The sequence below is a fragment of the Melanotaenia boesemani genome, chromosome 10, assembly GCF_017639745.1.
Source record: "Melanotaenia boesemani isolate fMelBoe1 chromosome 10, fMelBoe1.pri, whole genome shotgun sequence".
Lineage (NCBI taxonomy): Eukaryota > Metazoa > Chordata > Actinopteri > Atheriniformes > Melanotaeniidae > Melanotaenia > Melanotaenia boesemani.
In genome coordinates, this window is record NC_055691.1 from 5,636,322 (window position 1) to 5,663,211 (window position 26,890).

The 26,890-nt window shown below is 37.1% G+C and overlaps 1 protein-coding gene across 2 annotated transcripts in view; it reads right to left on the minus strand.

Annotated features, from left to right (window-relative positions):
• The window catches only part of parvaa (parvin, alpha a), a 31,171-nt gene that overhangs the window by 3,472 nt on the left and 809 nt on the right, over positions 1–26,890 (minus strand). Inside the window, exons 2-11 of one of the 2 annotated variants that reach the window (XM_041997216.1) lie at positions 18,387–18,476; positions 18,098–18,168; positions 17,907–18,009; positions 16,850–16,990; positions 11,431–11,546; positions 11,150–11,208; positions 7,951–7,970; positions 7,795–7,856; positions 5,446–5,514; positions 4,928–5,029 (exon numbers count right to left, since the gene is read on the minus strand). In XM_041997216.1, coding sequence (XP_041853150.1) covers positions 4,928–5,029; positions 5,446–5,514; positions 7,795–7,856; positions 7,951–7,970; positions 11,150–11,208; positions 11,431–11,546; positions 16,850–16,990; positions 17,907–18,009; positions 18,098–18,168; positions 18,387–18,476 — 833 coding nt within the window. The other variant, XM_041997217.1, reaches the window with a different exon arrangement.

The following is a 26,890-nucleotide window of genomic DNA, read 5'->3' on the forward strand; positions in this document are numbered from 1 at the left end:
CACTCTACACCCTCATTTATCAACGGACACCATGTCACCAGTATCACCCACAAAAAAAAAAAAAAAATCCCTCAACGCAAAGAAAGTGATGCTGACATTGAAAGCCATATTATTCATGTCATTAAGTAAATGAGTAACATGTGCACAATGTGACTAAATGGAGAAGTCAAATAAAATTTTATATATATATATATAATTGTCAAATTATTAGATGACACGTGCTTTATAAATGGTGTTTGCTTCTCCAGCACACAAAGTTACGAGTGAGATGAATGAATCCAGAATGAAGAGATGCTGTTTTTCTTCATGTGGACTTTTTAAAAAGGTGACTTTGTTCATCAGATGCAGCAGAATTGCAAATCAGAGATGCATCTTTGTTTAGGAGACCACAAACAATTTCTGAGGTAATCTGACTTCTGAGAAAAAAAAAAAAGAAACTGTAAGCAAGGAGGAAAACCAATCAGAGAGAAGAGATTGAATAGTTGAAAGATGTTTTCTATTCTCTGCTCATTGTGTGTATGTGTGTGTGCGCTCGCCCTGCTGAGAAGTACTAAAAGCTTTGCCCAACAAGGGCTTATTGTGTGAAAAGTGTGACCTTAGCCCATCTAATATAAAAAACGAGAGGAAGAGCCTGAAGAAGAGATCCACTGAGCAGAAGCAGAAGTGCTTTTTAGATGTCTTGTGCTACTTTTCACAGCCCACCCCTGGTGTATCGTTGATAGGCCTCTAGGCCCTTGAACACATACACATTTACACACAAATACGCAGAGTAAAAGAGCTGAGCCCCTAAGCCACTCCAGTGTTTCCCTGTGCAATAGGAGATTACAGATGCTGTGGGGCTGGTGCCTGTTCTTCTTGGCCAGGAGTGTGTGCGTGCATGTGTGTGCGAGCAGTTGTGTACATTGTAGCACTAATGCCCATTTTGCCTCGCAGCTTGGCAGGGGCCGCTGGCCAAAACCCAAACAAAAGGCTACTGTGGTGTCTCCACAGATTGCCTGTTCAGAATACCATAGTACTACAGAGGCCAACGAAGAGGAGAGACGGCTCTGTGCTGAATGGGCTCCGGGGAAAACGGACGACATTTATCAAGCTATTGAGAAGACAGTCTGGGCTCCGAGTGCACAAGACTCCTCAGAAATGGAGTATTGATTCAGGAGTGTTCCTTAAACTGTGGGTCAGCACCAAAGATGAGCCACAGTCATGTTTTTTCATGGATCTCAGGAAGAAAAAGAAAAAAAGGGGTGGATCAATGTAGGGGAGCTCATAGCTACATCAGCATCAGAAATATAAACTATAATTTACCAAAGCTAGGTGAACTCTTAAAACTTAAAGCCATTTTTCTGCTAATTTAGGTATGTCTGTTTTTTTTTTTTTGTCTTTTTGTGAAAAAATATGCATGCAGAAGTTCAACACTTCTTAGCCTAACAACAGTCAACATACAAACATTTTTTTCAGGACAGCCTCAGTTGTCAGATTAAGAAGCTAAAATAAAGATATCAATAGTTCCAGCACCATAAAGGCATTGTTTTTCAGACAGACATAGAACTTTCTTGTCACTTATTGATATTTAGCTGCTCCTGATTGGACTATTTAAGGCTCCATCATAATTCTTGGATTTACCACATAGTCTCTCTGAATAAACACTACATTTTGTGGCTGGATTGTAAACCTCCTGGAAGGAAAATAATTACCTCGAAAACTTCTGAATATCACCTAAAGGGTAAACTATCGACTCCAGAGCGATACACAGTCAAGAGAAAGTCTTGATCACATAAGCGATAACATCTGTACTTTCAGACAAGCTCTTAGTTAACTTGAATATTTTTAGGATTTTATTTGCTCCAAAAACACTCAGAGGTGACAGCCTGCCTGAAAAGCCGCAGCTCCTAAGTTTTGAACAGATTTACCAACTCACGTTAGACAGGCTACTGATCTTTACTCCTTTACCTTCGGCCCAGTGTGACAACAAGACTCTGATTTTATTTGACTTTTCTAAATCTTTTCATTATTACTTTGTTATTTTTACTACTTATACTTTTTATGTATTTTACCTTCCATGTCTGGTCATCCTTGCTGTTGTTTATAATGTGCTTTATAAATTGGTGTGGTATGATATTAATACCTTTACTGAATCACATTCAGTCATCAGTAGTTAACTGCCAGAATATCTTCTTCAGATGATAATTTGACTTTCTTCTGTCACAGAAGTACTTTTCACGCATATAAATATCTGCACGTCCTGCTAAATGACCGCCACTTTACCAAGTCTTTGAAGGTCTTCTTCATGAATTAAACTCATCAACAATCTGGTAGTTTGTTGTGTTTACCTGTTTATTTATTAATTATCTAACATACTTTATTTCATTTCACAATATTTAACTTTATTTCTACTTTTATTATTTATGTTTATTTCTGTAATTGTCCCCAAATTTTCATCTGGATCAATAAAGTATTTATCTATCAGTAGTCTGGTCGGAGGATGCCGACCATATGTGAACCTGGATTTATCTTATATTTGGAAAAACACACCAGATAACCAACACAACGAGAAGAGGAGCAACAAGGATGCTTGTTTTGAGGAGGAAATGCAGGATAATCTAACCCACACCTCTACAATATACTGCAGGCTGCCAACATGTGCATGGAAAGCTTTAGTGCAACTGAACAAAGGGTAGTCGAATGGAAAAGAAAGACGTAAATGTGCGTCATCAGGATCCCAGTCAGCCTACCCACACAGATGAATCAGCCACTAGAATCGTCCTCTTAAAGAACCCAAACTCACAGCAGATCTGCAACACTCCACTGAGGTTGTCATAGATTTCTACCTGTTCAATGTCACATTTCCTAGATTTTTTAGGTCTGTGACAGAATGAAATGCTTAAAACACTGATGTTATTCACACAAGTTTATTGGTTACTGCCTGGATAAACTTGTCCATTTTATGGAATTTGGGTGGAGGGTCCTAAATCAAACATGTACTAGAATGATTCTTTTGTTGTGCTAACAAGTTGGTTAATTTATGTTGTATAAGTATGCATCTATGCACCAATTTACAGGACATTTTATTGTGGTTCTGGGATTTTTCAGGTGGTGACACATGAGTATCAAAGAATCATGGTTGATGGACGTCTCACTTGTAAAGAACTTTAAGCTGGTTCAGTGTCAATGAGAGAAACACGTCCTGGAGAATGGAAGCAAAAAGAAAAAGGGATATGCTACAGCACACAGAGTAACCAAACATGCAATTTAAAGACTTATTCTCCCATTCAACACTACACCTGCTGAAGAATGCCTTCACCACCCTTTTAACAATAGAGGAAAAGAAATATTTTTATGACTGCTTTGTAGAGCCGGGTGGGTGAGAGGAAATGCTCCAAGCCTTTTTTTTAATAACCCTGCAATAAATAGGAACAATAGTTTGATAGGCTGTAATTTACAAGCTTTCCCAATACAGTTTAAAGGTGCAGTGTGTAACAAAATCAAAGGTCGACGACAGAAAAATTCTATATATCATTAAAAACAGTTTCTATTGCTAGTTAAATACTTTACTAAAATAAATGTTATGTTTTTATTCTCATAGAATGAGCCATTTATAACTATTTGCTGTGGGTCCACATAAACTGCAGCTGCCATATTTGTGCCATCATTTTTACTACATGTCTCTGAATGGACAAACAACTATTAGTCCTTTCACACTGGCTGGGTACCAGCATGGTGCCCGTTCCTGAAGCTAGGTTGCATTGACAACTGTGACATCATCAGTGGCTAAATTCACCCAAACACCAGACTGCTGTATTACTTATGTCTCCACAGAGAAAGAAAAAAGAGAGAAAAGAATAAAAAAGCTGAAGGTGATTCACTTGAGTGTATCATGTTTCAATAATGTTAAAAAAATAATTAGGCTTCAGTGTTTGTGATATTTATTACTTAAATGTTTCCAGAGTCCGGACTGAACTGGGAAACAAGCTTTTAGTTTTGTTGCCCTTACTGCGCGGATCACCCTTACAAACTGAGGTTAGGATTTCAGAGCTCATTTCATTCCAGGGTTAGGGTTTTGCTTTCCAGACAGTGAGAATCTTTTAAATTGTGCTTGTGTTTTGAATGGTTGCTGAACCGCTTGTACCTTATCAAGCTATCTTGATTGCACTAACCGGTTGATCTGTATGAAACTGCTAAATTATTGGTTGTTTTAATTTAATTTATTTTAATAACGTACTTTGCAGTTGTATTTTCTTTTTCATAACGTGTGCTGCTGCCCACTTGGCCAGGTCACCCTTGTAAAACAGATCTTGATCTCAGTGTGATTTTAATCTGTTTAAAAAATGCTTAAGATACAACAAACAAATTTTAAAACTGCAGCTTTGTTTCATAGGTACTACAGCACTGTTTGGGATAAGTAACATCTTAAATGGCCCTTACACAATATTGAAGGAGTTATCTGTTGTGCAGTCATTGCTGCACCTGAGGCCTCTGAATCAACTCACAGTTATAACCAAACATGGTTATAACTGGAAGAATTTTGGCCACTGACAGCCACTGTCCAATCACAACTGTGCTTGGCATGTAAAATCGTTGCTATGCCCACCTTTACCACTAGATGTCAGTCATTTTTACCCACTGTACCTTTAAGCCAGGTTAACGTTATACCATCAGTGTTTGATTTGAATTGATCAAACAAGGGAAACAAACCTGAACCAGACCTGAGACAAATTGAAAGTTGTCATATATTTGGAAAAACAGTGACTAAACTGCTCATATTTTAATACCTTATTTCACCTGATTTGACACAACAGCTTCAGTCTTTCATGAAGCAAATTCGAGGATAGTTTTTTTTCTCCCAGAAGGTAACAGCAACAGTTTGACAAGACAAATTTTAGAGGTATTCTTTTATTTATTTAGTTAGTTAGTAGAAAAATAATTAACTTACCTTTTGGTCAAAATTCTCTGGTGTGAGAAAGAAGTTGTAGAGTGGCACAAAGTACCCTTCCAACAGCCCCATCAGCAACACCAAATAAACTCCATCTGCAAACTGAAACAGCAGCAAATTGTAAAGTAAATGGACTGTATGGCACTTTTCTGCTGCTATTTTATTCTAGACCTCTCAAAGTGCTTTTACACTACAATCCACATTCACCTATTCACACATACACACACAAACTTATACAGCATTTCTTCGTCTGTGTGTAGTTACAGGCTACACAGTGCCTTTTCTCTGTCATACATTCACACACTGATGGACTTAAAAGAGGCAGTGTGGGGTGAGTGCTCAACAGTTGAAGAGTAGCTGCCTGCAAACGTTGTGTTTTCCAACTGCAAAAATATATATTTTCTTTTTTCCGTAGTTTGAATTAGAATTTAATGCAGACTACATCAAGGTAAGGTAGCATTTTCATTAGCAGTGATGTACTGAATCACACTTCAGGTGCATGTGTGCTTAAGACCTACCTGTGTGTCCAATTCAGACACCTCCAAGTTGAGTTTGTTCAAATGTTTGTTCACAAATGTGATCAAGGTCTGGAAACAAAAAAAAAACAGCAAAATGTCTCAAACAGGGTGGGTAATGAACATAAAATACATCTACAAATGAAAAGGCATGTCTTAGATGGATATTGTGCACAAATATGCTGTGAATAAAAACAATGCAAAGATTTGCATCATTTTCAAACCAATTCATAACAGGGTAATAAAATGCTTGAAAAGTTCAATATTTCCATTAATCAGCGAATATTAGATGAGAGGCAGGGTACAACCTGGCTAGGTCGCCAGTCCGCCGCTGGCCAGCACACAGAGACAAACAACCACTCAAACATAGATTCACCCATTGATCTAACAAGCATTTATTTGTACTGTGGGAGGAAGCTGAAGAACCCAGAGAGAACCCACACATCTACAGGTAGGACATGCAAACTCAACACAAAAAGCCCCCAACTGAGGTTCAGACTAGGATCCTTCTTGCTGTCTGGTTTAAGTGCTAAAAACTACCACATCGCTCAAGTTCAATATTAAAAAATATATATATAAATATATATATGGAAAATAGCAGATTTGACATGTTCTGTAACAGCACGACATTAGATTCTTTAAGTCTTCGTGTCTTCCCCAAAGATGTTAAACTACAACAAAACTGGATTCAGTTTATTTGCAGACATTGTAGATTTCCAACAAAGCCTCAGTGAAAAACAAGGATAAAGATATAATCTTTATATTTCCACGCTACAATGCGCCGCGAGGTGGCAGCAAAATTGTGTTAGGTCTGACTATGCTATCTTCATTTTAAAAATGCAGTTGACTTTTTCCAAGACAACCACTGTCAAGTCAATTTTCAAGATTTTTTCACACTGATTCAGAGCTGTGCTCCTCAAGTATTTTTGCCGTGTACTTTGGACCCTTTCAAGCCTTTGTTATGAGTTTCCATGGCAACGGGCAGTGAGAGGCCTCATCAAGTCCAATACAAAACAGAAAGATACAGGAGATCATTCCTGCCAGCAGCCATTACCCTTCAGAACAAAGCCTCATAAAATTAACCAAATAAATAAATGAATAAAAGAAAACAAAAAAACAAAACCAAACAAACTTTCTACAACATCACAACTCAAGATTTAAGATTCAAGGACCTTTGTTTTCCCCCTGGGAGCAATTAGTTTTACAGCATGTATAAGAAAAACAACATATGTCGTATCACAACAGATCAATATCTCTCTGGGATTTATTAAGTATTTTTAATTTAATTTAGTTTAATTTAATTTATTTAACTGCTTTGCAAAAGTGACCCCCGAAAGATTTGAGTTTTGCAACTAAACTAATTATAAAGGCCAATAATCCAACCATTTGTTTGTGACAATGATCACATTTACATGACCATTACAATCTGATAATTGGGAGAAATCAGATAATTGTAAAAATCAGATCTGACGTCTGAAATGCAATATTAAAAAAATCTTGTTTACATTTCCAGTTCATTACCTGATTTCTTCTGAAGTACGTACATGCGTAGTGACTTAACTTTCTGTTATTTTCAAAACATCTGGTCTTTATCAAACATGGTGGCGCCCACAGTCTTAGCATTAGCTGCTAATGTGGCGGCTAATAAGCTGCAAAACTGGCTGCACATGTATGTTTAGTTTCGTTTATACTCCAACTTCCTGCTGCTGGATGAAATGCTGTTTTTTTGTATTCTGCTTGCATTCTGATTGCTGCTTCTGACTTTTTAATGTAAGAAGTTAAAAAATCTTTTGCACATGTGCAGATGTAAACAAACTAAATCAGATATATGGGTCTATTGCATAAAGATGTGGGAGTATTGGGGAGAAATCTAGGTGTACTAATCCAATTTCTCATAATCAGATAACAGTTATCAAATAAAAAATATCAGATTATGCTATATATAACTTCAGAAATAAAGTAGTGATCAAATTTTTTGTTGCATGTAAACAGTACAAGCTGTCACATCCATGAACCTGTGAGTAAAATCACTCAGTATGTCGGTATTCAGATAGTCATTAAATCCCACAAGCAGATTCTTAAAGATTTATAAAATTCTTACATTATGTGCATTTAAACCAACAAAAAAAATCTGATTTAAACCCAAAACACAACCATTTTATCTGCTTGTTTTCTTAAATCAAATTTTCTGTGTAAATCATTACGATCAACAACATTATTCATTAGTGTTAGGAGTAAAATTTGAAGATGCAATAAAATGATGTGCTGAAGAATTTTGATTGCATGGATTAGTATAAAAAATTTCCAACTCTGCATGATTGTGTCTGCAACACCACAATGAAGCCTCAATACCTTTTTGACAACATTTAGCTTATCTGGAGCGTGGTCAAACAGGGTGTCAAAAGCATCACGTTCTGTGGAGAGCAAACAAAGAAATGACTAATCAAGGACATACGCACTTTAAAATCTACTGTCAAATAATTCCTTTTCTTAATGAAGAAAACATACCATGTCTGCCAGAGAAAGCCCTGGGGAAAAATGAGAAAAGAGGGGGGGGTGGGGGGGGGGGGGGGAATGTGTCAGAGGCAGCTTATTGACAATTTCATATATTAAACAAGAGAATATAAAAGACACATGTAATCACAGAGGAATGCAGAGAATGAAGGGATTTTGTCAAACACATGACAATAATGTAGCTGGGTCGCATAAATTGATTAACAATAGACACATGGGCACCTTGAGTATTTAAATAACATGAGTATCATCAGTGGAATGGTCTTGGGGACTACATACTGCAGCACAATGCAATAATCTCAACAGGACAAAGAGGCTGCAGGGTATTAATACAATGAATGAAGACGTGCCTCTGTGTACATGCAGGTTTTCTATGGGAATGGAGGGCCTCTTGTCTGTTATTGCAATGTTAGCACTTTGGAGGATGTTGCTGTTCGAAAGGGTCAGGTGGTTCTGGAGGGTAGGATCGCTGCAGCATGAGTGTCCGAGAAGGAGAGATATCGCAGCAGGCAGGCCAGCGAGAAATTGCGTGAGCACACATACATATACACATACACACACAAAAGCACTGTCACACACTTTCACGGTGTAATCTCTGATGGCAAATGCAGGCAGGTCTGGGCAACGGTCCTGGTGGTGTGGTAATAACTGTATTTCCACTGTGACCGTGTGAGTGTGTGTAAGCCTCAGTGTGTGTGTTATTAGCAGTTTATCCATCTACCATGACAAAATGTGTGCACTTGTGTGTGTTGGCCTGCTGTTATCTCCCTCGTTGCTGCTGTCAGGCTGCAGGACAAGCCTCACAGGGAGACAAAAGCAGTGTGTGAGAGACTGTGTGTGTGATTTAAATAGTCTAATTCTTTAGCAAAGGGTGCCATCACTGGTCCACCTTCACATCTGGTTCCATCGTCTTTAAAAATCGAGAGAAATGCTCAACGTGACAGAGACTTTAATCCTGTTCAGCTCAATTTATGATTCAAACAATTCATTTTTAAAGGTGCTACTTTTTATTGTGCCATCTTGATTAATACAGGCTTAAAACAAATTTAAAATCTTAGCAATTAATTTAGAGAAACAAGATTTCTTTAAACCTTAGCAAAAATATTGAATCTGTAAAATGTAAACAGTATAATGGTGGGTGTCCAGTTAGATGAAGCCCTGATCTGAGATTGCATCTCATAAAATTCAACCAGAAATCATGTAATCAATGTTGAATAAAAAGAGTAAAAGAAGAAAAAAGATGCTTGACACTACTCATAATAGGTAAATGAGTGTTGGCAAACAGCGGTAGCTCATGATGTTCATCCAAATCCGAGCAGCTGGGAAACATCTTTCGTGCAAAAAACTGGGACATATTTTGTGTTGCTGGAACTGAAAAATTTTCAGTCGATGCTCTTTCATCTCTCTTGTGTTGGGTGTGGAAACTTGATGCTGAGGTAACCTCTCTGCAGAAGCTGCCGTTAAGATGATGGAAGCTGTGTTATTATTTAGAAAAACATTAATGTATGACTAGCTACAACAAAGAGGCCTGATGAGAAATTAGTCCCATTACACTTGAATACAGCAGTTTGGTTTTCTACTAAAAATGATCAGTACCACTTTCTACTGGAAAAAATGGGCTCCAGAGTAAAAAGAGAATATCCGGATCAGTTTAAAAGGTTAAAAAGTATGGCAAGGTGACGTGGACAAAGAAATGGCAGCTTGGTATTTTCAGAAAAGAAAAGGCAGAATAATACACAAGGTGTTTTCAATAAATATTTACTATGCTTCAGAAATCTTTTCTGAGTACTTCACTATCTGTGGTAACAAAAAACAAGTTTATTTTATTATTAATAAACTACGTCTAATTTAAACGCTGTTTTTATGAATTATTTCAGAATGAGTTATTGTATTTATCCTTATTTATTATATATCATTATTATAACTACAAGGCACATATTTTTTCATTTAATTTCATTTCATGATCACATTCTCAATATATTACAACATAAAAAAAGTAAAAGAGGGTATGCCTTGAAAGGTTCTGCCTACTCCTTTCTTAGACTATAATGATTTAAAGGAACTGTCTGGGAATTTTTTTGGTTTGTTTTTGTTGTTATTGGTTGTAAACTTTTATTTTATTGTTAAACGTGAGAAATCATTAATAAATTCAACTAAATTTCATAATCTTCATGTTACAAGGTGAACATGAATGCACCATGAAGTCTTTCTAAAACAGTGTAGTTATAATTCATAAGTTTCTACATGTCAACAATTCAAGGAAAGAAAGGTGAGTGCTCGGGCTCTCCTTACAAAGAAGGGATGCAGCCATGGTTTGTCCATTAAACTGCTTTTAACATTAGTTTTTTATCTTTTTTTTTTTTAATTATAAACAACAAAATAACTTTATTTGAAAATAAAATAATGTGACTGACTGGTATCCTCACAGATATGTTGGTCCAGACATATTGCTGTCCACAGCGGCTTTTAAATTAGTCTCCTAAAGGTTTGTTTCCGTTTAGAATAACTACTACTTCTACTGAATTACAGCAGCAAATTAGGCAGCCCAAACATCCATCATCTGACAACATTACACAGTCATGACAACATTTCCACAGTAAATGGAAACATATTTGAGTCACATTTATTTTTTTGCTATTTATTTTAAAGATCACTTCAGATTTAATTCTCTATTGAAAGAAAACCAGAAACCTGAGGACGAAGTGAGTCTGCAGCAAGGCTGGTTGCTCTGGGCATGAAGTCAAATATAATGACTTAATACTATAGAGTCTGTAGGATAAAACTGGTACAAAGTCCTCTCTGTTTGAAGTGTTCATTGCATTCTTCTTAAAATGTGCTTTACGACTAAAAAAAACAAAAACAAAAACAAAAAAAAAAAAAAAAACATTTATAATCACATAATTTCCAAAAGCAAAGCTTTACTCTGATCTGCCGTCTGGCTATTGGTTTTCTGCTGGGAGTCTTAGCTGATCCACTTCATTAGAAATTCAACAAACTATCACAGATCTGAATCCTCTAACTAAGATTAATAACTGCATATCTGTGAAAACCAAACTGGCCAGTCTAATCTGCTTTTGGAAAGTCATTAAAAGCAGGTTTCTTTGTATCCTTGACACCAATACTTGTGAGGCGTGCATCTAAAAGCAGTACGTGTTGTTAGGACTAAGAATGAGTCACGGTGAAGTGTACTCACTCTGTGTTGCCGGTAATCTCCTCTTGAATTTGCCTGGACTGAAGGATGCCCTCTCTTTTCTGAAAGACATAAAGGAATGACACGGTACATGAAATTCATGTTGTGCAGCTGAATATGACTGAGGAGGAAAAATAGAGCAAAGTAAAATGTGACTGATGAAAAGATGAATACTCAAGGGTGTAAATCACTGGTGAATTGTCATATAAAGTCTTAAAAAAAGAAGGTGCCACCTATTATCCACTATCAGCTGCACTTTGAGCAGCTGGAAAAGTTGCACCCACCTGGACGACCACCACTTGAATGGAAACATGGTCAGGCAATCTGATTGGTGCTCTGAAGTGTTGCGACAGCGCAACCAGCAGGTGGAGGATGGCGACGATGCTCTTAGCATGAACCGCTAATGTGAAAACAAACAAACAAACAAAAAAAATAAATAAATAAACAGAAATCAACATGCTGACAGTCTTGGGTAGAAACACAGTTACTTTTGTCAGTAACTAATACTAATGCATTCCTCTTTAAATAAAATAACACAGTTACCGTTAACCTATGGTGCGTTTGTCCATTACTAGCTAAATAAATACATTTCGGCTAGCAGCTGTGAGCCTTTGTGAAGCCTGAGTCTCTCACAGCTGTCCACAAAGCAACCCCAGGATGCGGAACAGAATATGAACGCAACAGCCTTTTTCTCAGGAACTAGAGTCCACAGCCCTACTCACACACATGCACACAACCTCACTTGACAGAGAGACACATACATACATACATATATACACACACATATATATATATATATATATATATATATATATACACATACACATATATATATATATATATATATATACATACATACATATATATATATATATATATATGTGTGTGTGTGTGTATATGTATTAGACATTTGTGAACAATCCACTATTAGCTTTCACACCACATGAGGCTGTTTGTAGAAATGAATAAAGAAGCAATAAAAAACAAGATTTTTAAGAAAAAGGGAGATGTTATAAAACATACATGTTATAAAATCCATCCAGCTAAATAAGGTGACAGTCTGCTGCCAGCATGTAGCAGTCAGAGTGAAAAACAGCTTTGGTCCTTCACTCCAGCAAAGCGGGACGCAGACTGGAGGCTGGAGGTCTAGAAGTGATGCAATGCTAATTAAACACACAAGAGGTGGATTTCCTTTTATTTATTTATTCTTACACAATGCTTTTTTATTGTTGTCCCAATTTCTGTCAAAACAGTCTTTATTTCCCACAACTCCACCTGGTTATTAGCGTGATTGTGTCCCTCTGCACCGCCCACCCAGCTGGAGCCCCGCCCATCCAGCTGTAGCACCCAGCAACTAGAAAGAAATATTATTTAACACTAAATAAACTGCTACCAATCTCAAATGTACCATCCGATGCCTCTGGCATGTCTTGCTTCTGACACGGCGTTGACAGCATCAGCCGTTTTCTGCCCTCCTCTGCCTTTCTGACACAGGTAATGTCCACGCCATGCCCTCCAAATAAAACCTTTTCTACGTTGGTCAACATGGTCCATCAGGATCATATAAACAAATTACACTTTTTTGTTCTTTTCCCCTCCTGAGCCATCATGAAAATGATATGATTAATATTTATTATAGGCGTTCACCTGACCTTTTATGGCCACCACAAGGGCGTGGCAAGACGCTCCCTCATGTGCACCAACTTTAGAGTTGATTCTGATTTATGAACAGAAACAGGCGTGGGATGTGCGTGTGCACGCTTTGATAAATCTGAAAGTTTTTGTGTGCCGCATTTCCTTTTTGCGCCATAGACACCACCTGTAGTTTGCTTTGCTAACACAGCTTGATAAATGAGGCTCCTGATCAGCAACCTTCACAAAAATGGAGTAAAGCAGAGTTTCAAGAAAATCTAGGCTAGTGTCAGCTGGACAGTTTTCACTAATGCAAACATGCTGAACACGTTTGATTTCAGTTTATTCTTTGTCCAAAAATGGCAATTCATGTGCAGCAGGAATACATATGAATGTATGACAGGGGTGGAAAATAATCTGAATTAGAAAAAGTTCTGCAAAAGTCTCTAATACGCTAGCTCTGCATTCAATATTTATCATTTTTGATGTCAAATAAAAAAAATAAAAGAAATAAATGTCTCTATCTGCAACCAGCAAGTCAATCATTTTTTTTCTTTTTTAAAAATCTAATAATAATAATATGACATTGAAATACAAAAGTAAAAAAGCAAAATATTTCTGAAATTTTTTAAATATTTTAAGGAATTTACAATTAAAAGTTTTACAAGGACGCCTCCCTTCAATGGTAAATACAAACAATATGCCAAAAGTTGCCTTGAAATTATACTTTAAAAAAAAATAGAAAGAAAATCTGAGCTTCACACAGTAAGAAAAAAATAAAATAAAATTTAAAAAAAAAAAAAAAAAAAAAAGACTGAATGATGGCGACAGCCTGCACGATGTGTTGAGACATTAACAGCCGGTTTGGTGAGCTGTACTGAATGTTTTCAGTCAGTCAAACAAACAGGATTTACGAAACTAGCTGGATCAATTAAAAGTCTAATGCCTTTGATTGCAGCCTCCAGCAAATGAGCATCACAGAGAGAGACGGCTAAGAGCCATCATCAAACCTCAGATCCTCTCTGCATATGAGGATCTGAACGAGTTATGTCGGGAACGAGGGGATTTCTACAGCATCTGGATGAGGGGATGAAAGTTGGGACAAACAAAAGTGAATTGATTAAGAGAAAAAGCTCCTCCAATAAAAGGACAGCTAAATCAATTACCTTCTGTGTTATTGACTGTGCTCGTTAACATTTTTAGGACATCTCCCTCTAATAGCTTTTCAAGGACGCAGCTTCTATCAGAGGAACATTTAAGAATGTCAGATTATTTGGTCTGAAAGAAACTCATTTGATATGGGCTTTCTGTGGTGGACTACTCTCCCTAAATCAATTTAGTTTCTCTGTGTGCATCATCTATTTTTTATACCTTCCTCATAACAGTAAATCAGCTCTTTATTTTTTCTCTCTTTTGTTTGTAGATGTATTGGTTTTAAAAATTCTTATCCATCAAGCAACTGCATCAAACAGGAATCTTGTAAACCCAAATATAAAGTCAGGTGTCAACAGAGCAATCTTTAGAGACTATAAAGAGAAAAAGTCATGTGACAGATGGCTTCTACAATGCAATTAAGTCAATCTGGGACAACGTGATGAAATCCCAAGGAGAACTGAAGCATGTTGACCCAGGTGATTGGAAGAGGTCACTGGCAAGGCAGCTGGACATAGGGAGCTTGTGCAGCTTTTAAAGTTAGGTGATGCCAAAAATAATTACAATTATTTATCTTCTTTCTAATATTGGCTATGGGAATGCCCCAATCAAGGTTTATAAGTATATTTTTATGTGTAACTTAAAGATTTGTCATTATCATCTCTCAGTCAAATGGTTGCATTTTTCTTCACAGCTGCAAATTGCAAAGCTTAATAACGTTAAAATTATTAAATCAATCGTGCATGTGCTTGTCATTTCAATAGCTCTACAATGCATAAAGATACACAAGCTTTGTCCATGCTGTCACAGTTTGTTGTTTTACATTTTTATATATCTATGTCTATTTCATTTCTAAACTATATCTTATTTATTAATCTTTATACTGTATAACATCCATCCATATCACCTCCTTCAGATGATTTTATTGTATCATAAGCAGGTGAAGGTCTGGACTACAGACAGGCTAGTTCAGCATCAGGACAGGACAAATCTGAGCTTTTTAGATGCAGAAAGTGGTTTCACACTGTCTTGCTGAAATAAGTGAGAACTGCCCTGAAAAGGACGAGATGTGGATGGCAGCACATGCTCTAAAACATGTGGAAATGACTCTCCCATATGATCACATATCGTGCCGTCTTTGAGCTGGATTTTGAACTGGGTGCTGATAAAAAACCTGGTGGTGCATTTAGTGAAAAACTGTGTTCACTTGCTCAGAGATGAGAGCATTTTATATACTTCTTAGAGCATCTGTGAGGATGTAGGATGTAGGAGGAGCACTAATAAATGCTGTAATTAGAGGGTGAGAGCAGGGTTCATGATATCTGAGTATAACGCCTCCACCAGCAAAGCTGATCTATTGGAATACAGTCATCCAAACTGAACGTGGAATAGGTGAATTTAAGTTTTAAGTGACGTGTGTTTAACTTTAATGCACTATACCGTAGGAAAATCAGTCTTTTAATATCATTTTAATGTTTTGTCCCTGAATTTTTCAGTTTCTCTTTAGATTTTAATATGTAGATGATCAAATCCACAATTCTTTTACAATTTAATTTTGATCAATCCAATTTTAGTTTTCCCAGAGCTGTTAACCCTTAGCATCTTTACTTTCATAAGGCTGTACTGTTGCTCTGAGTACTGCAAACTTGATGACAACTGTGAGACTGTTTCAGGATCTTGACTTGTAATTTACATTACTCACTGTGTGAGAGAAAGAATAAAATCAAAAGAGAGATGGAGAGTCCTCTTGACCCACTACATTTACCTTGTTGTCAGCCTGAAAGCGTACACCCCAATAAGAACATTCGTCATGCTGAAAAGAAACAATGAAGGTAAGACCTTGATTTTTTATTACAGAATGAAGTATTAAGAGTAGAGCTTGCTCAAACCTTTCAAGAGGCATGTTTTTATGGAGACTTTTTTCTATGAAATAAAATTTGTTTTTAAAAGAAAATTTTGAAAAAGTAGATGGAAATAATGTCTGAAAGGTGATCTCATTTTATATTGGAGTTAGTGAAAATTTGTACTTTCAGAAACCGTGGAAATTCGTCACATCTAATCTATTATAATTACTCATTTTAGATTTAATATTTAATTTGCTATTTCCACTTTTTCACATGAACTGACGATTTACCAGAAAAGCTGCATACAGTAGTAAACCTTTCTACTAGATGTTTATGCAATGTGCTATAGGAGTCACAGAGCAGAGTACAAAGCTACAGTTTTTCTGTTTGGTTTTAGTATATTTCATGTAAACAGAGCTCTGGCGGCAGCTGGGTGATGTCTAGGGTGAGAGATCTCTATCATGTTTTTGTAATCATGCTGCAGAACAATGACAAAAAGCATTAAGGATGGCTGTCTCTGGGAGCCACTGACGCTGCTGCTGTTCTCCTGTTTTCTGTTCAAATGCTTTAGATCTCACAGTGAGAACTCAGGCAGTGGAAAACGTCTGCATGAAAAATACGGCGCATCTTTTTTTGGTATCCATGCAAGTCTAACTCTGTATGGTTTTCCTCCCTGTGTTGTTTAGTTGGTGTTGCTGTAGCAACATATTTTCCCAAAAGGGCTAGATTAGATTCTCATTTTATCGCTACAAACCTCAGAAGAGTCTCACAACTTAGGCCAGATGGTTCATCTCTATATTTCAGTTTCATCAGATTGCTCCAGCATACACAGATAGCAGCAGTGTCCCGTTTCATGGACTTCACACACTTCAACAATACAATACAACAATAGTCTCCTCTGTATTATTAGTATTGTCTTCTCAAAGCTAATCAACTCAACACAGACTGAAGAACAAAACAAGAGTTCAAGACCTAAACTGAAAGCTCCCCATGAAGAGATTACTGGGGTTTATTTTTTGCAGAAAGCAGTACACATGTTTTTAAAGTGTGGATTATCCAAAAGGTTTTTCCTTACAGTCAACATTCCAGCGGATATTCCTGGTAGAGAGTTTGAGCGAGTCGTTGATCCGTTCTAAAACGGTCTGCAGCTTCTGTTTCTGGGCGATCTCCGACTGGGTCACCTCAGCCACGTTCAGTTTCTCTCCCTCCAGCTTTTCTGAAACAAACAGGAATGAAAAGACACAAAAATAAGTTTACAATCACCCTAAAACAGCACCCAGCTTCTGTTGGGATACAGCTAAAAGCTCATTTTCATTCATTGTTGATGATGTCACGGCTAATCAATTTTGATTGGCCTGACTAGTTGACTTGAAAAATCCCCTAAAAAAACCCATCCCAACTAAAGACATACTATCATCCTTATAATCCTCCACAGGGAAGTCACAACATAGCTGCTAAATCAAATCAAACTTTATTTATAAAGCGTTTTTCATGCCAAAGGCAAAAGTAGTTTTTTTTTTTTCATGATAAAAACAATTCATGCATATTAATATAAAACAAGCTTTCACACACCAAAATAGATAACACAGCAATTTAAAAACACACTCATTATATTCTCTTTCACACACAGTCACACCTACACACATGCCTACACACACACACATCTTCCCTAATCTCTGTCTCTTAACTGAATGCCGGCATAAATATACTAAAATAGAGGCTGTTCCACAAACAAGGGCTGTAATAATGGGAAGAGCTCTCACCGAATGGTTGGGTTCTTACTTTAGGAGCAACTAAAAGGCTGGTACCAGAGGACATCAGGGCCCGCGAGGGCTCATAATTAAAAAGCAGGTCAGATAAATAAGAAGGCCCAAGACCATCAAGACATTTAGGCAGTTTCAGTATTTAAACACGATGCAACATTTCACAATATATGATGAATGTGCCAGATAAAGTCAGATGGCCACAATGAAGAGAAAACAGTAGTGACTTATTTTCTGTACAATCTGAGCTCATCTGTGCAAAAACTATACAATTTTGCTTTGATGTGGAGAATTTCTTTTGAGAAACAGTTGAACAATATTTGCCCCACAGTGCTGCCAAATGAAATGTCTGTGGGTTCAGCTTCTTACCAAATAGTTTCTGCAGTACTTGTCCATCATACAGGTCTTCAGCCAGATCCTTCACGATGATCCTCTCCCCCACCAGAACATCATTTATCCAGTCAATCAGCACCTATACAGCAGCATAAAATTAGACCACCTCAAAACAAACGTGACACACTGCATGCAAATGTTAAATGATGGGTTAAAGAAATGGAAACCTTCATGAGCTCCTGCAGTTTGCTGTCATTTTTGGAGTTGGGGTCCACCATGGTGCGCACCTCATTCTCCTCTGATGGATAAAGGTAAGTTCAGATTACAAACAGTCTAAAAAAACCTGAAAATACTGAAGATTTATAAGAAAGTTACAGCACCAGTCAACGGTTTGGACACACTATCCCATTAAATCTAATGGGAAAGTCTGCCCAAACTTTTGAATGGCGTTGTAGATAATGACATAACCTTTTATGGTTATCTGCCCATTATGTAACAGATAGTGCGGCTGGTTACCTAGCATGGTGTCCTCAGGGTCCAACTCATAGTGTGAAGGACTGAGAGGAAGGTTGATGGCATTTATCCCTTCCTCCTGAAGCTCAGACACTACAAGAAACAAGTTATAAAAATGTTTCACATTCATTTAAAACACATATGATGCATGTTAGGACACACCCGATCAATGATATGCCAAACCTGGAAACATTGTCACTAATATACCCTACAAGAAGACCAAGACCTTAGTGTTACACAAAAAAAGACATAAATTGAGTTGCTTTAAAATGAAAAAGCTGTGCAGTCCTTGTAGTAGATGCAACCAAAGTTTACAGGTTAGATGAAACACAGCATCTATTCATTAAACATACATCAACTAATTAAGTATGAATTATTTAAATAATTTTAAAAATACAGCTGCTGTCAACTCGTTAAAACCCAAAAATACAACTTTCAATGTAATGGTTTCATCAGATAACTGAGTGTCTATGGATTTTTGGCCTCTGTGCACAGAAATAACAGGAAAAAAAACAACAGGTCATGTTTGAAAACTTAGATCTGGATTAAAAAAGCAAAGCAAAACCACAAGTGATGAAACAAAAATTTTAAAAATCAGCCAAAACCAACAATTTAAGTAAAACTGATTCTAGAACAAGGCTGTATGACATGTCTCCACCAATCAATGTGATCATGTCTGGATTAAGGCTAAATCAGCTGATAGACAGTCTAACTGTTCCCTTGATTCCACAAACAACCATTAGCAGCCTCCACTGAGAGCCATTTGACGTCAGACTGGCAGAGTGGGGCTGCTTCCTGCTTCTCAGTGGGCTTTACAGAAACCCAGCATGTCTTTTTTTCCTGTCAGGTACCTGAGGAGGATGTCGATCTGTGAACGTCGCGTGTGAGCGCTGGGAGCATGAAGTGAACATCCTGTGCATTTCTCTGCCTCCATTGGAAAGACATCCTCTTAATCAACACCATCCACAAGTGCTTCCATGTGCAGCATATGTTCACATGAGCACACATCACATCACACAGAGGTGTATGAGAATATTCCTGCAGTGACCCATGCCTCACCCACTTCATTTCTGCAAATTACCACCTACTTATTTCAGAAAACCACCACGCTGGGTCTAGGAGATAGAATATTTATCTTTATGTTGCAAGTAAAAAATAGCCTCAGTTTTGAGTATTAGCGTTGTTACTGTTTAGTATTCATGCTGTTTTATTGGGATTTTCTAAAAGTATCATCAAAAATATATACAGGAGAAAGCTTTCAACAATGTTTATTCCCCTTTATAGTAACATCATTCCAAAATTTGGAAATAATAAAAAATAGCATCCCTGAGAAGCTGCTGGTGTCCTTCTACCCTCAAACAGAGCTTTGACTTTGTGCATGGTTCTCCAGCTGCACAGTAGCACAATAGAAAGAACTTCATAGGGTCATAAAGGTCGCTCAGCAAATAACTGGCTGTCCGCTCACTCACTGTCTCACTGTCCTTCACTTAAAGCCCTCCATGGCTCTCGATGTCTCAAACACACCAAGAGGATTCTTCAAGACTCTTCACACCCTGGATGTGAATTATTTGAGTCTCTGCCTTCAGGTAAATGTTCTGGATGCATAAAAACTAAAAACAACATTTTTTTACCCCACAGCCATCAGAATGCCAAAACGGTATTCAATAATTTATAACCAGCAAATAGACTCATGTTTCCTGGCCAGCTAAAGCAATAATATCCTGATATGCAAATGTGTGTACTAGGGCTGTGCATCTTCACTGGTCGCACGATTCGATTACAATTATCTTGTCAACAATTCGATTCAACGATGCATTACTGTGGTGCATCCTCAAATTTCTTTATCACTGCACATTGCTACTTTCTTCCCCAATAAATACAAGCAGTCTAATAATTATGAACTCTGTTTATTTATAATTATTTCAGAAATCAAACTGAATGTCCTGATAGTGACAAACATCATAAACATGTAAACAATGATGTTATTTTCAACTTCATTATTTAACTTTTTTCGTTGACATTGTTATCAATAAAGCAGTGTGTTTTGTCCCTTCAGTCTTTCCTCAGTCAGTTCAGACAGAATATGGAATTTTAAAAGATGTTTTTCAAGTTCTCCTTTATGGCCAGAAAACATTAGCCTGTATGTATTCTAGTCAATTTGTTATTTGAACACAGAGAATATCATTGAGGTAAATGTTTGTTCGTGGGCAAAGTTGTGCATGCTAACCGCTAGCTTGCCAATGATATTTTCATTAGACGTTAGCCTTAAGCTAACTTATCAGTTTTTACACATTTTGATGTGTAATGTTACACCCTGGATGTGAATTGTTTGAATTTTATTGTCTCATTTCAGTGAAACAATGAATGTATTTCCTGTGAGATACTGATGCTTTTTCTCTATGCTTAGTTTTACAATTTTCTTAAGTGAAGGTTTCAAAAACAGATTCAGCCTCGGATCGGCCGAGCTGTTGCAGCAGCTACATCACGACACACATGCAAGCGGCAGCAGAATATATATATACTACATTATTATAATTATGCTTCGTTGCTCCATCGATGGAGAATCGTTCACATACGCATCATGATGTGTCATAGAAGTGATGAAATTCAACACCCCTAGTGTGTGTACATTATATCTTATTTTATTTATTAATTCTTTCTACTTTTAATCTCTATTTTTTATATATTTTCTTAATTCCTTTTAACTTGCAACACTGAATGTTTGCACCTTAATTTCACTGTACAATGTCCCACTGCTACAAAGAAAACAATAAAAATTCTGATTTCAATGCAAGAGCCTAAACCCACAACTTGTTCTGCTATGAAAACTAAACATTACTCACTTTAGCCACTTTTTAATGATTACCACAGTATCTAATGAACAAATAAACTTACTGAAAAATTTTATAAAAGGCAACAAAAACTTCCCTCTGTAATTTGTCTTTTTATTTTACTTTTATTTACAGTCTTTTATTTGTTTTTGTTTTTTTTTTTTATTTACCCTCTTCTTGACGGGGCCTCTTTTTCTGCCTCCTCTCAGAAATGAAATACCCCAAATAAATTAATATATCTGCACAACTATAAGAGCTATAAGATTGTGCTATATGCATAATCTTGGTCTCATAGAAAGCTGAGTTGTGTGAGTTTACAACAAAAATGTCAGAATCAAGATATGTTTACTGTGTCAGAGTGAATTCACCTGGATCACAGTAGAAAATATAAATTGTTATCTCCTCCTAAAAGAAAACCACAGTAGTTTCAGGGCAAACCAGAGGATTGCACTCCAATTCATCTAGGAATTAGTAATGCCTGATGAGGAACTGTGCAATAGTAGAAGCTAAAACAGTGAATCTGAGCAGGTTTACAGATGTTTTAATATAAGAGTAAATATTCCAGGAGGAAAAAAATGTTGGGCAAGCGGCAAAGAAATCCAGACAAGTTCAGAATCGAACCAGCTTTGTTTTGGTATATTCAGTTAGAGGATAGGGGCTTGCCACTTTGTGCCAAACTCATAGTCAGGTGTGTTGGAGCAGGGAAACACTGAAAATGTGTAGGATGTCTGGTGTATGGTCTTGTGTTGGTCTATTTGATCATTTGAATCTGCTCAGTATGAGCAGCAGGAGAGGCAGCATGATATCAGACATGTTGCAGTACATCACATCATACGTCACATCCTCTCTTTAGTCCGCAAAATGGTCCATTTACTTTCACACTGTCAGCACACTGGACCAGGGTTCACGTGCAAGTGGACCGAGACCCCTGGTTTCGGACTAGTGTTCGCTTCATATAACTGTATAACACACGGAACATGTTATCCCATGGTCACATATTATTACTGTGTGGAAGAGATCATTAACTTGTGACCACGTGTTAGTTAGGTACACATTTATGTACAATTATCATTTAATTTTGTTGTATTTTAATGTTGAGGGTAATTATAGAATAGTAACTGAGCTTAATGGGTTGTTGGTTCAAAGTTTTTCATATACTGATGTCACCAAAGGGTTTCAGTAAATGAATTGGCTGATGCAAGTTTTTCTCACCTGGTTATTTTCATGAAGGAGATGAAGTGTCTTTTTAGAAACACCAAGATGTGGTAGCTGCATGAATGAAAAAAGTCTGCCAGAAAAGCACCAAGCTATTACAAGTTGCCCAAGCTGTGCTAAAAGTCCTGTGCTGTCCTTAATAATGGATGAATCCACCATAAGTAACACCAATTAACTCATTAAGCTGCACAGATGATGATATTAAAATAAAACTGTTAAGAAACTCCTAAAGTCACATGAATATGGATTCAGAACAACAGAGGATTAAAAAACAATTAAGAAATTCACTGAATAACACAAACCTCACCAGTCTGATGCTCATTTCAGAGCTTGACCCTCCTCAAGACCAATTTGATTTTGCTGAAACTCTTTTCAAATAGACAGAGATTAAGTAGAGGAGACAGAGAAGACAGCAGAGCAATGGGGGGAAATTACTTATTACACTGATGCAGCTAAAAGAGTCAACAAATTACTGCAACAAATATAGTTTTTATACAAAGTGAGCAAAGACTGATAAGTGAGCAGGTTACGAGCATGGAGATGAGACAAGAGAGCTCTCTAAGATGACGACTAAGAAAGGAGAAAAAGACAACAAATGGAAGCAGCATATTAATATGAGGTACGAGTAGGACACCGTAGTTAAGCTCACTCATAATATACCCCCAAAGTGTATAAATGCCCCCTATGTGAAGCATGTAGGGGGGGTTTATTCCAGGAAAGGGTCTTTCAGGCCCTGAGCATGGAACTGCAGAGGCTTTACTTTGCTGAATTCGGGCAAAGGGTGGAAGGATTTTACTGAGGCTGTGACTTCTTGTTTTTGTTGTTTGGCAACATTAATCATTAATCTGTGATATTGTTATTGAGGTACTTTAGAAAAATATTGTGCTTTCCTTCTTTGGCGATATCGCCCACCCCTAATTCCTAGAGAGGACTTGAATGGGCCTTTAGTCATGTGGTACTCTCATCTTTCATGTATTACTTTTCATTCCTAAGTTCAGCCAGTGGAAACAAGACTATATCTCATATGAATTTATCTTTCAATAATTTTTATTATTATTTTGTTTCTCATTCTAACATTGCTGTTGTACAGCTTCTTTTTCAACGATCTGATGAAGCAACAATCCAACGTGCTACAGCAGATGATTTAATTTAGATTTGAAAGCATTCTGGATCACTAAAAACACTAAAGCTAGCAGAATAGACTTTAAATGTGTTTTTCTACTTCCTGATCCAAAGTAGGACATGTTTACACTTACTAAGCAAAGAAAGCACAACTATACATCTGGATAGTTAGAAGTGAATGTTTTTTATGTTATTTTATTATATATAAGAGGAAAATATTAAACATACTAAAAAAATCATCTGGAAATTCGGTCAGAAATGAAAACTTCTTATAAAGATATAAATTAGAACATATAGTTAACGTAAAAATATCAGATAAAAATTGGTTTTTCAATGTGTCGGACAGTAAATGTACACAAACTAAAGAAAAACTGTTGATATCACTTTGAATTGTTACAGCTTGGTGTTGGGCATCCTTTTTACATGTCTTCTTGTCATAAAAATGTTTGGCTGCTTATGTTTGGCTATAAATGTAGTTTAAGATGAGATACTGAAGCGGAGAAACAAAAGAAACTGAAAATATGAACAAAAACCCTCTCGGTGGGTAGAAATTCACAGATTCACGTGGTGTTTTAGTTGCAGTACAAAAACACAGTACCAATTAGCACAGACTATTACTGCAACCATCCCTGGTTGAGCCAGCAAGTAGAAGCCTGGGTTGGGTGTTAAAAGAAGCACGGTGGGTCGATCCTTATGTATTCTGAACGGGAGACGAGCATAGCACGAACTTAATCACCAGCTCCTGTCTTATGCTGGTCTACAAGTGCTGAAAAATTAATTTTCCAGCTGCTTTTAAACACAGTTATGTGTGCCATGTAGATTTAATTTGAGAATAGACTAAAAAGGATTAAAAGGAGTCCTGAATGTCCTCAAAATGCATCACTCCTCCCCCTTCGGATCATCATAAAACAGGGGAACGTATCCATCCACTTGGTTAAATGAGGCTAACAATAAAAAGCCACATGTGTCCTGTGCAATGCTACACAGGGAACGATTACAAGCTGATATGGTGTCCTACCTGGAGGGCAGAGCGCTCCACAGCCCATGTCTGTCTGTCTGCCTTCGTCCCCCAGTCTCGAGCATCCTCTCCAGGCTAGCAGCACCAGCTTTGTCCCTTGCAGCTTATCGTCAACAAGCTGAGCTCCCAAAAAGCCTCTAATTTAACATCTGACCCCACTGGGATTTTTTTAAATTAGCTGTATCTTCAGAAAGGAAATAGAATTATACATTACCGCTCTGGATTTAAGTGCTGTATGTTCTGTTTGCACTTAATTCACAGTGCACACAGTTCCTGTCCGTCTGTTTGCAATGCACAGCTGACACTAACACTCTAAAACCTCCTGACCCTCTCTCTTTTCATACCATCTCACCTCCATCTTATAGCTTTTCTCATCTTTCTCATCCTCTACCTCCCCTCTAACCCTTTCTTCTTTTTACCCCATCATTACAGCCGTCCTCTTCTCCTCGGCACACACAGCCACTGCCATAAACGTCGCACGGACTTAAATTTATTCAATGACACAAGAGCAGCCAGCCCACGTTTTCCATCAAATCAATGTAACACTCTGCAGACATCCTACACACCATTCTGTGCAGATATAGTGTGTGTTTAGCTGCAACAAGCTTGAATATAATGTGATTGCATGCATGTCTTATGGTAAAAGGCCACATAAAACGGGGCTCAGCTGTGCAACAGTATCCTGACGGATATGAAGTAATCATCCAACTGAAAGAGACCTTTTTCATCCCATGATGAAACCAGGCCTTCAGCGACGAAAGTCATCTGAACCCTGTTGTATTTCCAAAGCAACCCTGCAATAATAAAAGTAAACCGAGCGTTTCAAAAGAGGCTTTTGGAATATTCTTATTTATGGGATATTCCTCATAGTTGAAGCCCAACACAGCAAGGTTTATGAACTATTTAAAATAAAGGTGAGGCAAACTGGATGTTCACGAGCATAACAGTGAATCCCAATGAATTTAGCATGTTTGCTTCAACTATGAACCTTTCTGATGCTGTTAAGATTGAAAACTGTGCACATTACGGCAAGTTCAGTTAACTCTACACACTTATTTTCAATATGTGCAGTAGTGTTACAGTTATCTGATGAACGAAGCCTTCAGACTGAAAGACTTCTGGGTAATCCTACTTGTCGGTGACTCCATTTACATGACAAAATCAAGCTGAAGATTCAGTATAATCTGTTGGTTGCCTTTGTCAGACAACTTAACAAACTGATATATTATAATTAACCCTCCGAGCCATTTTCTGCTATTTCTGATCCACCTGGTGTTTTAATATTAAAACACATGTAGAAGCTCAACCCTTTTGAAGTGTTCCTTTAAACCAGACAATCAAGGTACCCAGGACATGCTCTAGAGTGGGGGTGTCAAACATAAGACCAGAGGGTCCAATCTGGCCCACAGAATGAATCTGATAAATGTGAAAATTATTATGGAAGAAAGCATTTTTTAAATCAGTTATTACTAATATTCCTAATGTTTCCACTGAAGTTTGTATTTTTTATGTTTAAATTTAAAAAATTTCCAAGACAGGGCAAAACCTGTTATATCTTTTATATTGTTTTACTCTGTAGCTTTCACTTCAGCTTGTATGATGAGGTGAGTCAGTTCAGGTGGGCAGGATTACCACAAAGATGTGTAACTGTACATGCAAGTACATTCAAAATAACTCCTAGATCGTGAAAAGCTACTTTAATCATAATATGACATAATGTATTTTTAAGTTCGAGATACCTGTGATTATATGATTTTATTGATCCATTGTTTTGTAAGTTGTAATGCACATGTAAATGATAAACTGAGGTAAAATATTATCAACTTATTTTTCTCAAGAAATTTCAGGTTTTCTATAAGAACAGCTCATTAAATGTAAACATCTTGATAATGTACTTGTCCTTCTTTGCACTACAGCAAAGGGGAAAATTTGAGTCCTCATTGAGGTTATTATGCTAATATTTTACTGGTCCAGTCCACTTGAGACCACATTACACTGTGTGTGACCCGGAGCTAAAATGAATTTGACATAACTGATCTAGAGTAAAATTCCCTGGATAAAGTCTGATCCTGGTTTGACAAATCCTGACATGCAACCTGGAAAACTCCAACAGAAACTATGATACAATAAAATCTAAAATCCTTAAAAAATGCTCAAAAATTTGCACTGCATGAGAATTTAGATCAAACTCAGAAATCCAGAAACATGATAAAGAATCACAAGGATGTGATTAATAAGGTTTCCAGAATATGATCAAAATCAGAGTAAAAAGTGGACACAAACAAACACTAAGCGAACAGTTGCTATCAGGAAGTAACACT